The sequence below is a fragment of the Saccoglossus kowalevskii genome, chromosome 13, assembly GCF_978046115.1.
Source record: "Saccoglossus kowalevskii chromosome 13, keSacKowa6.1, whole genome shotgun sequence".
Taxonomy (NCBI): Eukaryota; Metazoa; Hemichordata; class Enteropneusta; family Harrimaniidae; genus Saccoglossus; species Saccoglossus kowalevskii.
The window spans coordinates 34001983-34017207 of record NC_140653.1 but is presented as its reverse complement, the minus strand read 5'-3'; the positions used below and the strand labels follow the sequence as shown (position 1 = coordinate 34017207).

Below are 15225 nucleotides of genomic sequence, written 5' to 3'. Positions count from 1 at the left end.
TCAGGTGAAATTCACTGTGAACCTCCCAATAACAACTTGTGACAGTCCTTTGCTATCTTAACCATCAGGTGAAATTGACTGTGAACCTTCCAATAACAACTTGTAACAGTCTCTTGTTATCTTAACCATTAGGTAAAATTCACTGTGAACCTCCCAATAACAACTTGTGACTGTCCTTTGCTATCTTAACCATTAGGTGAACTTCGCTGTGAACCTCCCAATAACAACTTGTGACAGTCCTCTGCTATCTTAACCATTAGGTGAACTTCGCTGTGAACCTCCCAATAACAACTTGTGAGAGTCCTTTGCTATCTTAACCATCAGGTGAAATTGACTGTGAACCTTCCAATAACAACTTGTGACAGTCCTTTGCTATCTTAACCATCAGGTGAAATTCACTGTGAACCTCCCAATAACAACTTGTGACAGTCCTTTGCTATCTTAACCATCAGGTGAAATTGACTGTGAACCTTCCAATAACATCTTGTGACAGTCCTTTGCTATCTTAACCATCAGATGAAATTCACTGTAAACCTTCCAATAACAACTTGTGACTGTCCTTTGCTATCTTAACCATCAGGTGAAATTCACTGTGAATCTTCCAATAACAACTTGTGAGAGTCCTTTGCTATCTTAACCATCAGGTGAAATTCACTGTGAACCTCCCAATAACATCTTGTGACAGTCCTTTGCTATCTTAACCATCAGGTGAAATTCACTGTGAACCTTCCAATAACATCTTGTGACAGTCCTTTGCTATCTTAACCATCAGGTGAAATTCACTGTGAACCTTCCAATAACATCTTGTGACAGTCTCTTGCTATCTCTCTTGCTATCTTAACCATCAGGTGAAATTCGCTGTGAACCTCCCAATAACAACTTGGAGAAGTATGAAGGTGTAATGGAATGGAGAGGTGAAAAGTTCTCTCTAAACAGTGACTTGATGGTTCTGAGGGGGTGTGTACTCCGTAACACCAAGTGGATGATTGGATTAGTCGTGTATGCTGGCAAAGAAACAAAACAAATGCAGAACAGTGGCCAGGCAAAATTCAAGAGAACTAGCATTGAAAAACTCATGAATAAAATTGTTTTATTTGTGAGTACCATGAACAATTATTTTAGATTCTGAGTGACCAGCATCTGAGTGATTATAGATGTTTCATTCCTGTCCACTCGGTTGAAAAAGACATCTAGACTTTTGCACACTTTTCACAAATCAAACCTCCATAATTTTTGTCCATATTTGTTTGATTGGTGTCTTATTCAATGTTAAATTGCGTGTATGTCCATTTGGTCCAAATGGTACAAATAAATTGTAGTAAAATACATAAAAATTTAAAAATTGTTGCACCAACATTTTGACTGAAAATAGTGTAACCGGTATGTATGCTGTTCCTATGATAGTATCTTTGTTGTGTAGTCAGTCTTTGACTGTACCTTGAAACTTATATTGTACCAATGTGCCACATCTTTGTGTTTATACCTAGTAAAAAATACATTAAAAAACAAAAAAAGGAAAATTACAACTGTATATACCTGTAGCTATGTATATTTTAGAAAAAGTTAACGATATACCTAGTATAAATATTCAATATTTGTCAAAAACTTTGTTCTTTGAATTACATTGGGTTGCTAAAAAACCCAGAATGGTAAATTATCAGAAGTATAGTCAGTTTTCATGTAAAGTTCATCATTTTTTTCAGATTTTTGCGTTGTTGTTTAGTCTCTGTTTGGTATGTTCCATATCATGTGGTTATTGGGAAGCTTACACTGGTTATTATTTTCAAGTATATCTACCTTGGGAGAGTTATACAGATAAAGCGGTTTCAGTGGCTGCCCTCAATTTCCTCTCATATATCATTGTACTGAATACACTTGTGCCTATATCACTTTATGTCACGTAAGTCTTAATATTTATTGCCTTCCAATAATTGATCCTATTCAGAATTGAATCAGTTCCTTGTTCTGACTTGTATTGTTGTATTAGCTTGTCTCCAAATTTGACATGCAGTGTAGGTTTGGCATTAACTGTTATTTTTGAACAATGTCGAAGTTATTTTTGTTTAATTTGACACAAAATGTATTCATAATAGATGTGTGGAGGATCATATGTTTTCCCACTAGACTAACATTTTATGAATTTCAAAGGCCACTTAGATGCCTGAAGAACTGGTATTATAGTAAAATCACTTGCACTGCATATTGATTGTGAATAGCTGTACAATCCCCTTTTGCTAACAAGATATCATCCATGTCTAAAATTTTATATCCACTGAAATATTCTAATTCTTTGATCAAATGATAAAACCAGTTGAACCTTGGATAGAAAATAAAATTCATTTTTACCTTGCCCGTACCATCAAAGATGGAAGGGAAAGGTAAGGGAAAAAATGTTGTCCTGCGTTGTCGTTGGCGTCATTGTTAATAATTGTTATTGTGTGCACAATAACTTTACTAATTCTATTCTTAACTTCATCAAACTTAGTCACCTTATTCATCAGTATAAAGTCTTCCCTGAATTTGAACAACAGATGTCCTGTATGAAAATATTATGCAAAAATTGAGAAAATCTGATAAAATATTTTTACTGTTTCTACTTGACTGATCACTGGTGATACTCATCAAAGGTCACTGATCTCAGTGGGAATATGCATTGTTATATGTGTTCAATGAAGTAAATCATTTATTTTGTAATAATATTCTTGGTAATGTATCTCCCAAATCCCATGGGAATACTATACTGGGTTTCAAAACCAACTCATGGAGAGATTTTTTGCACAGTCTCTACACATTTGCAAACCTACCAATAAAATCTTTACAGAAAACAAGATGTCAGAAAATCAATATAAGCACTCCTATGAACTGGGTGCCAAACTTTGATCAAGATCTGAAACTAATAGAAAATCTGTTTAGTTCAAAGTTATCAAATCGAAAACAATATATAAAAAATACATAAAAAGCAAAACATTTCATCCACATATTGAAAAGAAAAGAAGATTGCAGTGTTTGAAGATGTAGTTTCTCAGGAGGCAACAGTACTGTTGACTTCTCTCTCCACAGGACACCAACTAACTATTGAAGTTGATTTGCATACAAAGCAGAGCTTGCAACATGATAGCTATTCATAAAGGGTGTTTTTTTTTTACTTTTAATATAATACAATAGTCACACAATGAATATAATAAGGCAGTTCATATTTGTCTCAGTGAATCATTAATTTTTGACATACACCTGTACAAAATACTTGGACAAAAGCCTGCTAAGATTTTCTGTTATCTTGCATGTTTTATGAATCTATTCACATCTAAATGCAGCACTTTTTTTCTGCAATGAGCCATTTGTTTTTATACTAAAATGTCTGAATAACTTTGAATAAAGCTGGAAGTTATGTCCCTTAAAATAATTAAACAAATAAGGCACCAATTTTTTGTAAGATATTTACATCTTTTAAGGACATTCGGTAGACTGATTCCCCACTGTTGGGTCAACCCCAAAACTTGTTTGTAATCAAAATTAATTATGACAATGCATAAATAATATTATATAACAAAGGGCAAGGTCACCAGAGTTTAACTATGTTTATTTCACTCAATACAGTGTTGAAATGATCAGATTATCCCAAAGTCTTTGGATTAACTGGGATAAAAGTATGTATGATCAACAAAAAGACACTCCAGCCAAAGCTAGAACCACCACATTGAATGAAGAACTCGGACAGATTGAGTATATCTTTTCAGACAAAACGGGTACTTTAACTCAGGTATGTAGATTTCATCGTTTATTTCAACTGAAAGCAAATACTGTGTTTCAGGAACCAAAAAGTTCCTACATTTTGCATGCCTAACCATGTATGTCTTCATGGCCAAATTGTCCAATTGTGGGTGCTTACTCAAATCACAATGTTGACCCATATATGTACACCATCATGTGTAAGTAAAATTACATTTAAAAATGTTCTCAATATAGCTGTATGTTTATGTGTGCTTCTCTTGGAGATGCAATTCTAAAAAAGAAGAACAAAAATTACTTTGAATTTTAAAACTTGGATTAAGAATGGAACACAATTCTTAAAAACCAACGTGTCCAGGATAGGATAACTATTTTAAATCTAAAATAAATTAAATAGGTCTAGAAGTAGATTTTCAGTTGGTAAGGGGAATTTTTTAGTTTAAAGTGAGCACCACGAAAATCAAAATAGAAATTAAAGTACAATTTTTACAAGCACAGCGTATGATATATGTTACATAGGTGTGACATCATCCCCCCCTCCATCCTGGTGTCCAATGTCAAGTTTGAATGAGTTTAAGTACAGACCTGATGAGGTCGTGTGAGTTGCACGCTCCGCTGTGCTCCAAACCCAACACTCATCTGACAGAAAGATGTAGTTTTTCACTTCCTCCAATGATTTTTTGTTTGTACCAATTAAATTGCAGGAACGTCAGATAGTGACAGCCATCAGAGAGTAACAATTCACGACAGAGTCTATTTGTTTGTTGGTATAATGTGTGATAAGGTGCTGGCAAATTTACGGCATTGATTGAAGGTGTTACTTTTCAAATTTGCAGTATTGATCTTCCAGATGAAACATACACTATTCTGTCAGGTGTTAGTGGGGTCTGATGCTGTTCGGCCGGTGGGGTCGCCACTCATGCCTACATGTCATCACTTATTCTATCCACCACAAATACCAGCCTCAAATGCTCTAATTTTAAATGTTTTAAAATGTAATGTTTCTATTACTGTACATTATGATGTGTATGGTGATGACACTTTTCTCAAAAATACTGAATCACAATTAAGTACCGTACTCGGTATGCTTTTTTTTTAACGAGTCAATATACTATGTTTTTTTCACAGAATAAAATGACATTTAACAAGTGCAGTATTGGAGGTAGGAAGTTTGGTGAAATGCTGAATAAGCAGGGACGTCCCATTGAAATTAATGAGGTGACTATATTACATTTGACTGTTAATTAACTCTTTATCTGACCTTGGATTGTGTGAGTTTTCAATTTGTAAAATATGAAAGAAGTCTGAAAAATGATGCCTTGTAGACATGGTGGCCTACCTAGCTGTTGTTAATTTCTCACAAAGACAATTGGTAATGTTGAAATAAAATGAAATTAAACTATTATTTGTATTGCAGCATTCAGTTCCTGTAGAATTCAATCACAATCAGTGGTATGATGGAAAATTCAAATGGTATGATAAGAAACTGAATCGTCTCATCGATCAAGGCGATAAACACTGCTGGGCATTTTTGCGTTTATTGGCTTTATGTCATACTGTCATGGCAGAATACAATGACAATGGTAAGCAGGTCATATGTCAACTTACTCCTATGTCATTTTTACTTATAAGCACAAATTCTCAATTTAATAATTCTGTAGAAATATTTTGTATATCACATGTTTCTCAATTGCTTCTATTTTCAGATGAACTTGAGTATCAAGCACAGTCACCAGATGAGGCTGCTCTTGTTGGTGCTGCTCGAAATTTTGGTTTTGTTTTCAGGGTAAGGGTATTATACAAATTAAAAACATTAATTGTAAACTTAGACTTTTAATTGATTTAACCTGCAAGTAAATATGTACAACAATGTACATGTAATCCTGTCACTTTTATTAGCTCTTGCTGTCGGCTTCGTCAAGCGGAGCTTATCATATAAGTGATTGTCCGTCCTCGTCTGTGTCTACTTTTTACTTTATTGCTTTGATACTTGGTGTATATGTACTTTGGGCAGACTTCTCTCAGATTTGTTCATTTCATTATGATATCTTTAAATCTCTAATTTTGATGAATATTTTTGGCATTTTTGATAAAAAGTAATATTTTTGACTCCTTGTTAAAAACTGCAAATCCGATTGCTTTGATGTTATACATGTAGGTACCTCAGATAGATCTCTTTCAGATTTGTTCATTTTCTAATGATATCTTCAATTTTCTAATTGAAATGTGCATTGCTAGCAGCAGAGCTATCTCTGCCGACAGGCTGCTTGTTAATCCTTTAAATGCCATATTTTTTGTGCAACTATTCACAATTTTTTATGTTTTGTTTTTTAATGTATGATTTTTTTTTCATTTCGAACTAAATAGACATCATTTTCAATTGCTAACACATCTTGCACAACATTTTCAAAATATGGCGGAAATTATTTTGTCAAAGGTGATGAAAGATAACTTTCAAAAGGGTTACCTAATTGTTTCATGTTTGCAATCACCCGATTCACACACAAACACAGGGTTAATGGAGTGACATAGACACATACTCACACATGGTGAAGGGAGCGACATGAACATAAACACATACTCACACATGGTGAAGGGACTGACATGAACATAAACACATACTCACACAGGGTGAAGGGACTGACATGAACATAAACACATACTCACACATGGTGAAGGGAGCAACATGAACATAAGCAAATACTGACACATGGTGAATGGAGCAACATGAACATAAACACATACTCACACACGGTGAAGGGACTGACATAAACATAAGCACATACTAACACACGGCGAAGGGACTGACATGAACATAAACACATACTCACACATAGTGAAGGGAGCGACATGAACATAGACACATACTCACACATGGTGAAGGGGCTGACATGAACATAGACACATACTCACACATGGTGAAGGGACTGACATGAACATAAACACATACTCACACATGGTGAAGGGGCTGACATGAACATAAACACATACTCACATATGGTGAAGGGGCTGACATGAACATAGACAAATATTCACACACGGTTAAGGGACTGACATAAACATAAACACATACTCACACATGGTGAAGGGAGCGACATGAACATAAACACATACTCACACATGGTGAAGGGAATGACATGAACATAAACACATACTCACACATGGTGAAGGGGCTGACATGAACATAAACACATACACATGGTGAAGGGGCTGACATGAACATAAACACATACTCACATATGGTGAAGGGGCTGACATGAACATAGACAAATATTCACACACGGTTAAGGGACTGACATAAACATAAACACATACTCACACATGGTGAAGGGGCTGACATGAACATAAACACATACTCACACATGGTGAAGGGGCTGACATGAACATAAACACATACTCACATATGGTGAATGGGCTGACATGAACATAGACAAATATTCACACACGGTTAAGGGACTGACATAAACATAGACAAATATTCACACATGGTGAAGGGACTGACATGAACATAAACACATACTCACACATGGTGAAGGGGTTGACATGAACATAAACACATACTCACATATGGTGAAGGGGCTGACATGAACATAGACAAATATTCACACACGGTTAAGGGACTGACATAAACATAAACACATACTCACACATAGTGAAGGGGCGACATGAACATAGACAAATATTCACACATGGTGAAGGGACTGACATGAACATAAACATATACTCACACATGGTGAAGGGGCTGACATGAACATAAACACATACTCACACATGGTGAAGGGGCTGACATGAACATAAACACATACTCACATATGGTGAAGGGACTGACATGAACATAAACACAAACTCACACACGGTTAAGGGACTGACATAAACATAAACACATACTTACACATAGTGAAGGGGCGACATGAACATAGACAAATATTCACACATGGTGAAGGGACTGACATGAACATAAACACATACTCACACATGGTGAAGGGACTGACATGAACATAAACACATACTCACACATGGTGAAGAGACCAACATGAACATAGACACATGCTCACGGTTAAGGGATACACATGAACATAAACACATACTCACGCACGTTGGAGGGACTGCCATGAACATAAGCACATACTCACTCATGGTGAATTGACCGACATGGACATAAACACGTACTCACACATTGTGAAGTGACTGATATGAACATAAACACATACTCACACATAGTGAAGGGACTGACATAAACATAAACACATACTCACACATGGTGAAAGGACTGACATGAACATAAACATAACTCACACATGGTGAAGCGACTGACATGAACATAAACACATACTCACACATGGTGAAGCGACTGACATGAACATAAACATAACTCACACATTGTGAAGCGACTGACATGAACATAAACACAAACTCACACATGGTGAAAGGACTGACATGAACATAAACACATACTCACACATGGTGAGGAGGACAACATGAACATAGACACATGCTCACGGTTGAGGGATACACATGAACATAAACACATACTCACACACGTTTAAGCGACTGACATGAACATAAACACATACTCACACATGGTGAGGAGGACAACATGAACATAGACACATACTCACACATGGTGAAGGGAGCAACATGAACATAAGCAAATACTGACACATGGTGAATGGAGCAACATGAACATAGACACATACTCACACATGGTGAAGGGACTGACATGAACATAAACACATACTCACACATGGTGAAGGGACTGACATTAACATAAACACATACTCACACATGGTGAAGGGACTGATATGAACATAAACACATACTCACATATGGTGAAGGGACTGACATGAACATAAACACAAACTCACACACGGTTAAGGGACTGACATGAACATAAACACATACTCACACATGGTGAAGAGGCCAACATGAACATAGACACATGCTCACGGTTAAGGGATACACATGAACATAAACACATACTCACGCACGTTGGAGGGACTGCCATGAACATAAGCACATACTCACTCATGGTGAATTGACCGACATGGACATAAACACGTACTCACACATTGTGAAGTGACTGATATGAACATAAACACATACTCACACATAGTGAAGGGACTGACATAAACATAAACACATACTCACACATGGTGAAAGGACTGACATGAACATAAACATAACTCACACATGGTGAAGCGACTGACATGAACATAAACACATACTCACACATGGTGAAGCGACTGACATGAACATAAACATAACTCACACATTGTGAAGCGACTGACATGAACATAAACACAAACTCACACATGGTGAAAGGACTGACATGAACATAAACACATACTCACACATGGTGAGGAGGACAACATGAACATAGACACATGCTCACGGTTGAGGGATACACATGAACATAAACACATACTCACACACGTTTAAGCGACTGACATGAACATAAACACATACTCACACATGGTGAGGAGGACAACATGAACATAGACACATACTCACACATGGTGAAGGGAGCAACATGAACATAAGCAAATACTGACACATGGTGAATGGAGCAACATGAACATAAACACATACTCACACACGGTGAAGGGACTGACATAAACATAAGCACATACTAACACACGGCGAGGGGACTGACATGAACATAAACACATACTCACACATAGTGAATTGAGCGACATGAACATAGACACATACTCACACATGGTGAAGGGGCTGACATGAACATAGACACATACTCACACATGGTGAAGGGACTGACATGAACATAAACACATACTCACACATGGTGAAGGGACTGACATTAACATAAACACATACTCACACATGGTGAAGGGACTGATATGAACATAAACACATACTCACATATGGTGAAGGGACTGACATGAACATAAACACAAACTCACACACGGTTAAGGGACTGACATAAACATAAACACATACTCACACATAGTGAAGGGGCTGACATGAACATAATCATCACTCACACATGGTGAAGCGACTGACATGAACATAAACACATACTCACACATGGTGAAGAGGCCAAAATAAACATAGACACATACTCACGGTTAAGGGATACACATGAACATAAACACATACTCACACACATTGAAGCGACTGACATGAACATAAACACATACTCACACATGGTGAAGAGGCCAACATGAACATAGACACATACTCACACATGGTGAAGGGAGCGACATGAACATAAACACATACTCACACATGGTGAAGGGGCTGACATGAACATAATCATCACTCACACATGGTGAAGCGACTGACATGAACATAAACACATACTCACACATGGTGAAGAGGCCAAAATAAACATAGACACATACTCACGGTTAAGGGATACACATGAACATAAACACATACTCACACACATTGAAGCGACTGACATGAACATAAACACATACTCACACATGGTGAAGAGGCCAACATGAACATAGACACATACTCACACATGGTGAAGGGAGCGACATGAACATAAACACATACTCACACATGGTGAAGGGAATGACATGAACATAAACACATACTCACACATGGTGAAGGGAATGACATGAACACAAACACATACTCACACAGGGTGAAGGGAATGACATGAACATAGACACATACTCACACAGGGTGAAGGGGTCGAAATAAAAATTTTAAATTCTAGATTGCTTTTAGGCTATTTTTTTTCCTAATGTCTATTGAGAACACTGAATCCCTGTGTTATAATAAAAGAAACATATATACTTTTATGTTTTGTTTTTTAATGTATGATTTTTTTTTCATTTCGAACTAAATAGACATCATTTTCAATTGCTAACACATCTTGCACAACATTTTCAAAATATGGCGGAAATTATTTTGTCAAAGGTGACGAAAGATAACTTTCAAAAGGGTTACCTGATTGTTTCATGTTTGCAATCACCCGATTCACACACAAACACAGGGTTAATGGAGTGACATAAACACATACTCACACATGGTGAAGGGAGCGACATGAACATAAACACATACTCACACATGGTGAAGGGACTGACATGAACATAAACATAACTCACACATGGTGAAGCGACTGACATGAACATAAAGACATACTCACACATGGTCAAGAGGCCAACATGAACATAGACACATGCTCACGGTTAAGGGATACACATGAACATAAACACATACTCACACATGGTGAAGAGGCCAACATGAACTTAGACACATACTCACACATGGTGAAGGGAGCGACATGAACATAAACACATACTCACACATGGTGAAGGGAGCGACATGAACATAAACATATACTCACACAGGGTGAAGGGACTGACATGAACATAAACACATACTCACACATGGTGAAGGGAGCGACATGAACATAGACACATGCTCACAATTAAGGGATACACATGAACATAAACACATACTCACACAGGGTGAAGGGATACACATGAACATAAACACATACTCACACAGGGTGAAGGGAGTGATATGAACATAAACACATACTCACACATGGTGAAGCGACTGACATGAACATAAACACAAACTCACACATGGTGAAAGGACTAACATGAACATAGACACATACTCACACAGGGTGAAGGGGTCGAAATAAAAATTTTAAATTCTAGATTGCTTTTAGGCTATTTTTTTTCCTAATGTCTATTGAGAACACTGAATCCCTGTGTTATAATAAAAGAAACATATATACTCCCAAGGGACAAACTATTCAAACTATATCACTATAATATGCTTGTTATACGTGCCATTCTCAACTTTGTGTCCCTCAGGGAGAGCACAACAAATTGCCTACAACTGATATTACACCCAGATTGTAATTTACTTGGCAGTTTTCTTCACCCGTGAATTACTGAAATCATTTCATATTTTGGGTTATTTTAGGATATTTTGCACGCGTAATTTTAAATAATTTCATAAGGATTAATTATTCAAATGACATGTTATTGTTAAAACTTCAATAGAAACAATGTTTTTTTTTTCATTTTTACCACCTGGTAAGGAAAAGTAATATGATGTAAGAATATATAATGCTTCTTTATTAATTAATTAATTATAAATTTGCATGACAAAATAATAGTCTAGAATCTATGCACTTTCGATCTCTGCAAGACTTAAACTTTACCTAGTGTTGTGTCATATTCAGCTAATTATCCACTGTATAGACTTGCTTCATCATATACTCTCCTCATGTGATCTTATTAAATGATACTTACAAATATCACATAATCTACAAAAGTTGACATTGTTTGCACCAGATAGCTTTTCCAATCAATATTAATATCAAAAGCTGACAGTTCTATGCCTGTATTGTAGAGTTCTCAGAAAGCCATGGATTCTAGGTTGTATGGAATAACATTTCCTGGAAAATCTCTCACAGAGGTATAGATGAATGTACTTTTTGGAGCGAGCAAGTCTGAATCCTTTTAAGCTCTGCTGTCGACTTTGTCGAGCGGAGCTTATCGTATGAGTGATTGTCCGTTGTCGTCTGGCGTCCGACGTCTGTGTCACTGTTTTATTTTTTTTGGCTTCTTCTTGAAAACTACAAGCCTGAATGTTTTGATACTTGGTGTATATGTACCTTGGGTAGACCTCTTCCAGATTTTTTCATTTCATGATCATATCTTCAATTCTCTAATTTTGGTGAATATTTTTGTAATTTTTGATAAAAAGTGATATTTTCGACTTCTTGTTAAAAACTGCAAGTCCAATTGCTTTGATATTACATATATAGGTACAACATGTGGATCTCTCTCAGATTTGTTCATTTTGTAATGATATCTTTAATTCTCTAATTTTGGTGAATATTTTTGTCATTTTTGGTAAAAGTGATATTTTCAACTTCTTGTTAAAAACCACAAGTCCAATTGCTTTGATATTACATATATAGGTACTACATGTGGACCACTCTCAAATTTGTTCATTTCATGATGATATCTTCAATTCTCTAATTTTGATGAATATTTTTGTCATTTTTGGTAAAAAGTGATATTTTCGACTTCTTGTTAAAAACCGCAAGTCCAATTGCTTTGATATTACATATATAGGTACTACATGTGGACCTCTCTCAGATTTGTAAATTTCATGATGATATCTTTAATTATCTAATTTTGATGATTATTTTTGTAATTTTTGGTGAAAAGTGATATTTTTGAATTCTTGTTGAAAACTGCAAGTCTGATTGCTTTGATACTATACATATTGTTCATTTTCTAATGATATATTCAGTTCTTTAATTGAAATGTGCCTTGCTAACAGCAGAGCTATCTCAGCCGACAGGCTGCTTGTTTATTCATAAAAATTAGCTTCTTGTAAAATTTCTTATAAGAAGCAGTTCACTGTAAAACAATCACTTGTCTACCAAGAAAAAACAAATGGTTTGTTTCAAATGTTTAGAAAGTGTATTTCTTATTTTTTTCAGCACCGAACTCCCAGCACCATTACAATTGAAGTTGATAAGAATGAAGAGATCTTTGAACTTCTAGCCATCTTGGATTTCAACAATGTGAGGAAGAGAATGTCAGTAATATTGAGGTACAACAACAGAATACGTCTATATTGTAAAGGAGCTGATTCTGTTATACTAGAAAGACTAAGTCCACAGTGTAAACACATTTGCCAGGTAACACAAGAACACCTTAATGTAAGTAATTTCATCTCGCAGTCAACACTGAACACGTTATTGTAAACACTAAACATAACTACTGAACACCTCTTGTAAACACTGAAAACAATTAATAAACACCTTATACTGATTATTTCATTGTCAAAATTGAACACATTTATGAACACTGTTTAAAACAGGAAACATTGTGAACACCATACTGCTTGTTAGTCCCTGTTCAGACGAAGTCCGAAAACGGGGACTTATAATTCGGTCTCCGTCCGTCTGTGCGTCAGTGCGTCCGTCCGGAGTCATATCTCAGAATCCCTTGGACCGATTCCGTTCATTCTTTGCATGTGCCTAGTACTTTATGTGGGACATATGCACATGCAGTGGTTTGGCGATTTGATTCAAAATGGCCGACTGGCAGCCATCTTGTTTTTTGAAAATGTTGTATTTTGGACATGCTTTGTCAGTTTTCATTCAAATTTAGTACATAGATCATACATGTTATAATACATGTCCCCGACTGTCCGTGAGTTCCTGAGTCTGTCCATCCGTTCGTGTGTCCGTCCGTCCGTGTGTTAGTCTGTGCAGAGTCATATTTCAGAATCCTGTGGACCGATTCCGTTCATTCTTTGCATGTACCTAGTACCTTATGTGGGACATATGCACATGCAGTGGTTTAGTGATTCGATTCAAAATGGCCGACTGGCAGCCATCTTGTTTTTTGAAAATTTTGTATTTTGGACATGCTTTGTCAGTTGTCATTCAATCTTTGTACATAGATTATACATGTTAGGATACATGTCCATGATGATTTATTTTGCAATTGGATCAAAGATAGTTGACTAGCAGGCATCTTGTTTTTTTTTATGCGGTATCTTGGAGGTGCTCTGTCAGTTTTCATTCAAATTTGGCACATATATGTACTTTATACATGTTAGGATGCATGTCCATGACAATTTGTTTCAAAATCTGGTCAAGGATGGCCGATTGACAGCCATTTGACTTTTTGGCCTTACTACTATATTTCCACAGTTTATGTACCATTTTCGCTCGTATTTGGCACATACATCATACATATCAGTGTGTTTCATAATCAGATCAAAGATGGCCGAATAGCGGCTGTTATAATTTTTGGCCATATTATTACTACATGGAACACGTGTTTTGATGTAAATAAACAATCTGTTGTATACACCACTTGGAACTCAAGTTTCAAGGACACGCTCACGACAACCCCTCCGCTTTAATATGACGAGCACAAAGAGAACTTTCAAAAATTTTACGGGAACTGTGTCATTTTCAATGACTTGGAATTACTGAGAATCATAAATACTTTGCACACTTTTAATCTGCCAATATTGAACACCTCAGTGTGCGTGGAAAAACATCTCAATATGACACCTAGTGTAAATATTGAACACCTCAGTGTGAGTGTAGAACACCTCAATATGACACCTAGTGTAAATATTGAACACCTCAGTGTGAGTGCAGAACACCTCAATATGACACCTTGTGTAAATATTGAACACTTCAGTGTGAGTGTAGAACACCTCAATATGACACCAAGTGTAAATATTGAACATCTCAGTGTGAGTGTAGAACACCTCAATATGACTCCTAGTGTAAATATTGAACACCCCAGTGTGAGTGTAGAACACCTCAATATGACACCAAGTGTAAATATTGAACACCCCAGTGTGAGTGAAGAACACCTCAATATGACTCCTAGTGTAAATATTGAACGTTTTAGTGTGAGTGAAGAACACCTCAATATGACTCCTAGTGTAAATATTGAACACCTCAGTGTGAGTGAAGAACACCTCAATATGACTCCTAGTGTAAATATTGAACAC

General features: G+C 36.3%; 1 protein-coding gene across 1 annotated transcript in view; it reads left to right on the top strand.

Annotated features, from left to right (window-relative positions):
* Positions 1 to 15225, top strand: part of LOC102802328 (putative phospholipid-transporting ATPase IM) — a 112190-nt gene that overhangs the window by 73942 nt on the left and 23023 nt on the right. Inside the window, exons 9-15 of the mRNA XM_085507257.1 lie at positions 849 to 1096; positions 1704 to 1900; positions 3598 to 3760; positions 4858 to 4947; positions 5147 to 5312; positions 5436 to 5515; positions 13181 to 13402. Of these exons, the coding sequence (XP_085363383.1) occupies positions 849 to 1096; positions 1704 to 1900; positions 3598 to 3760; positions 4858 to 4947; positions 5147 to 5312; positions 5436 to 5515; positions 13181 to 13402 (1166 nt within the window). The remainder of the gene's footprint in view (positions 1 to 848; positions 1097 to 1703; positions 1901 to 3597; positions 3761 to 4857; positions 4948 to 5146; positions 5313 to 5435; positions 5516 to 13180; positions 13403 to 15225) is intronic.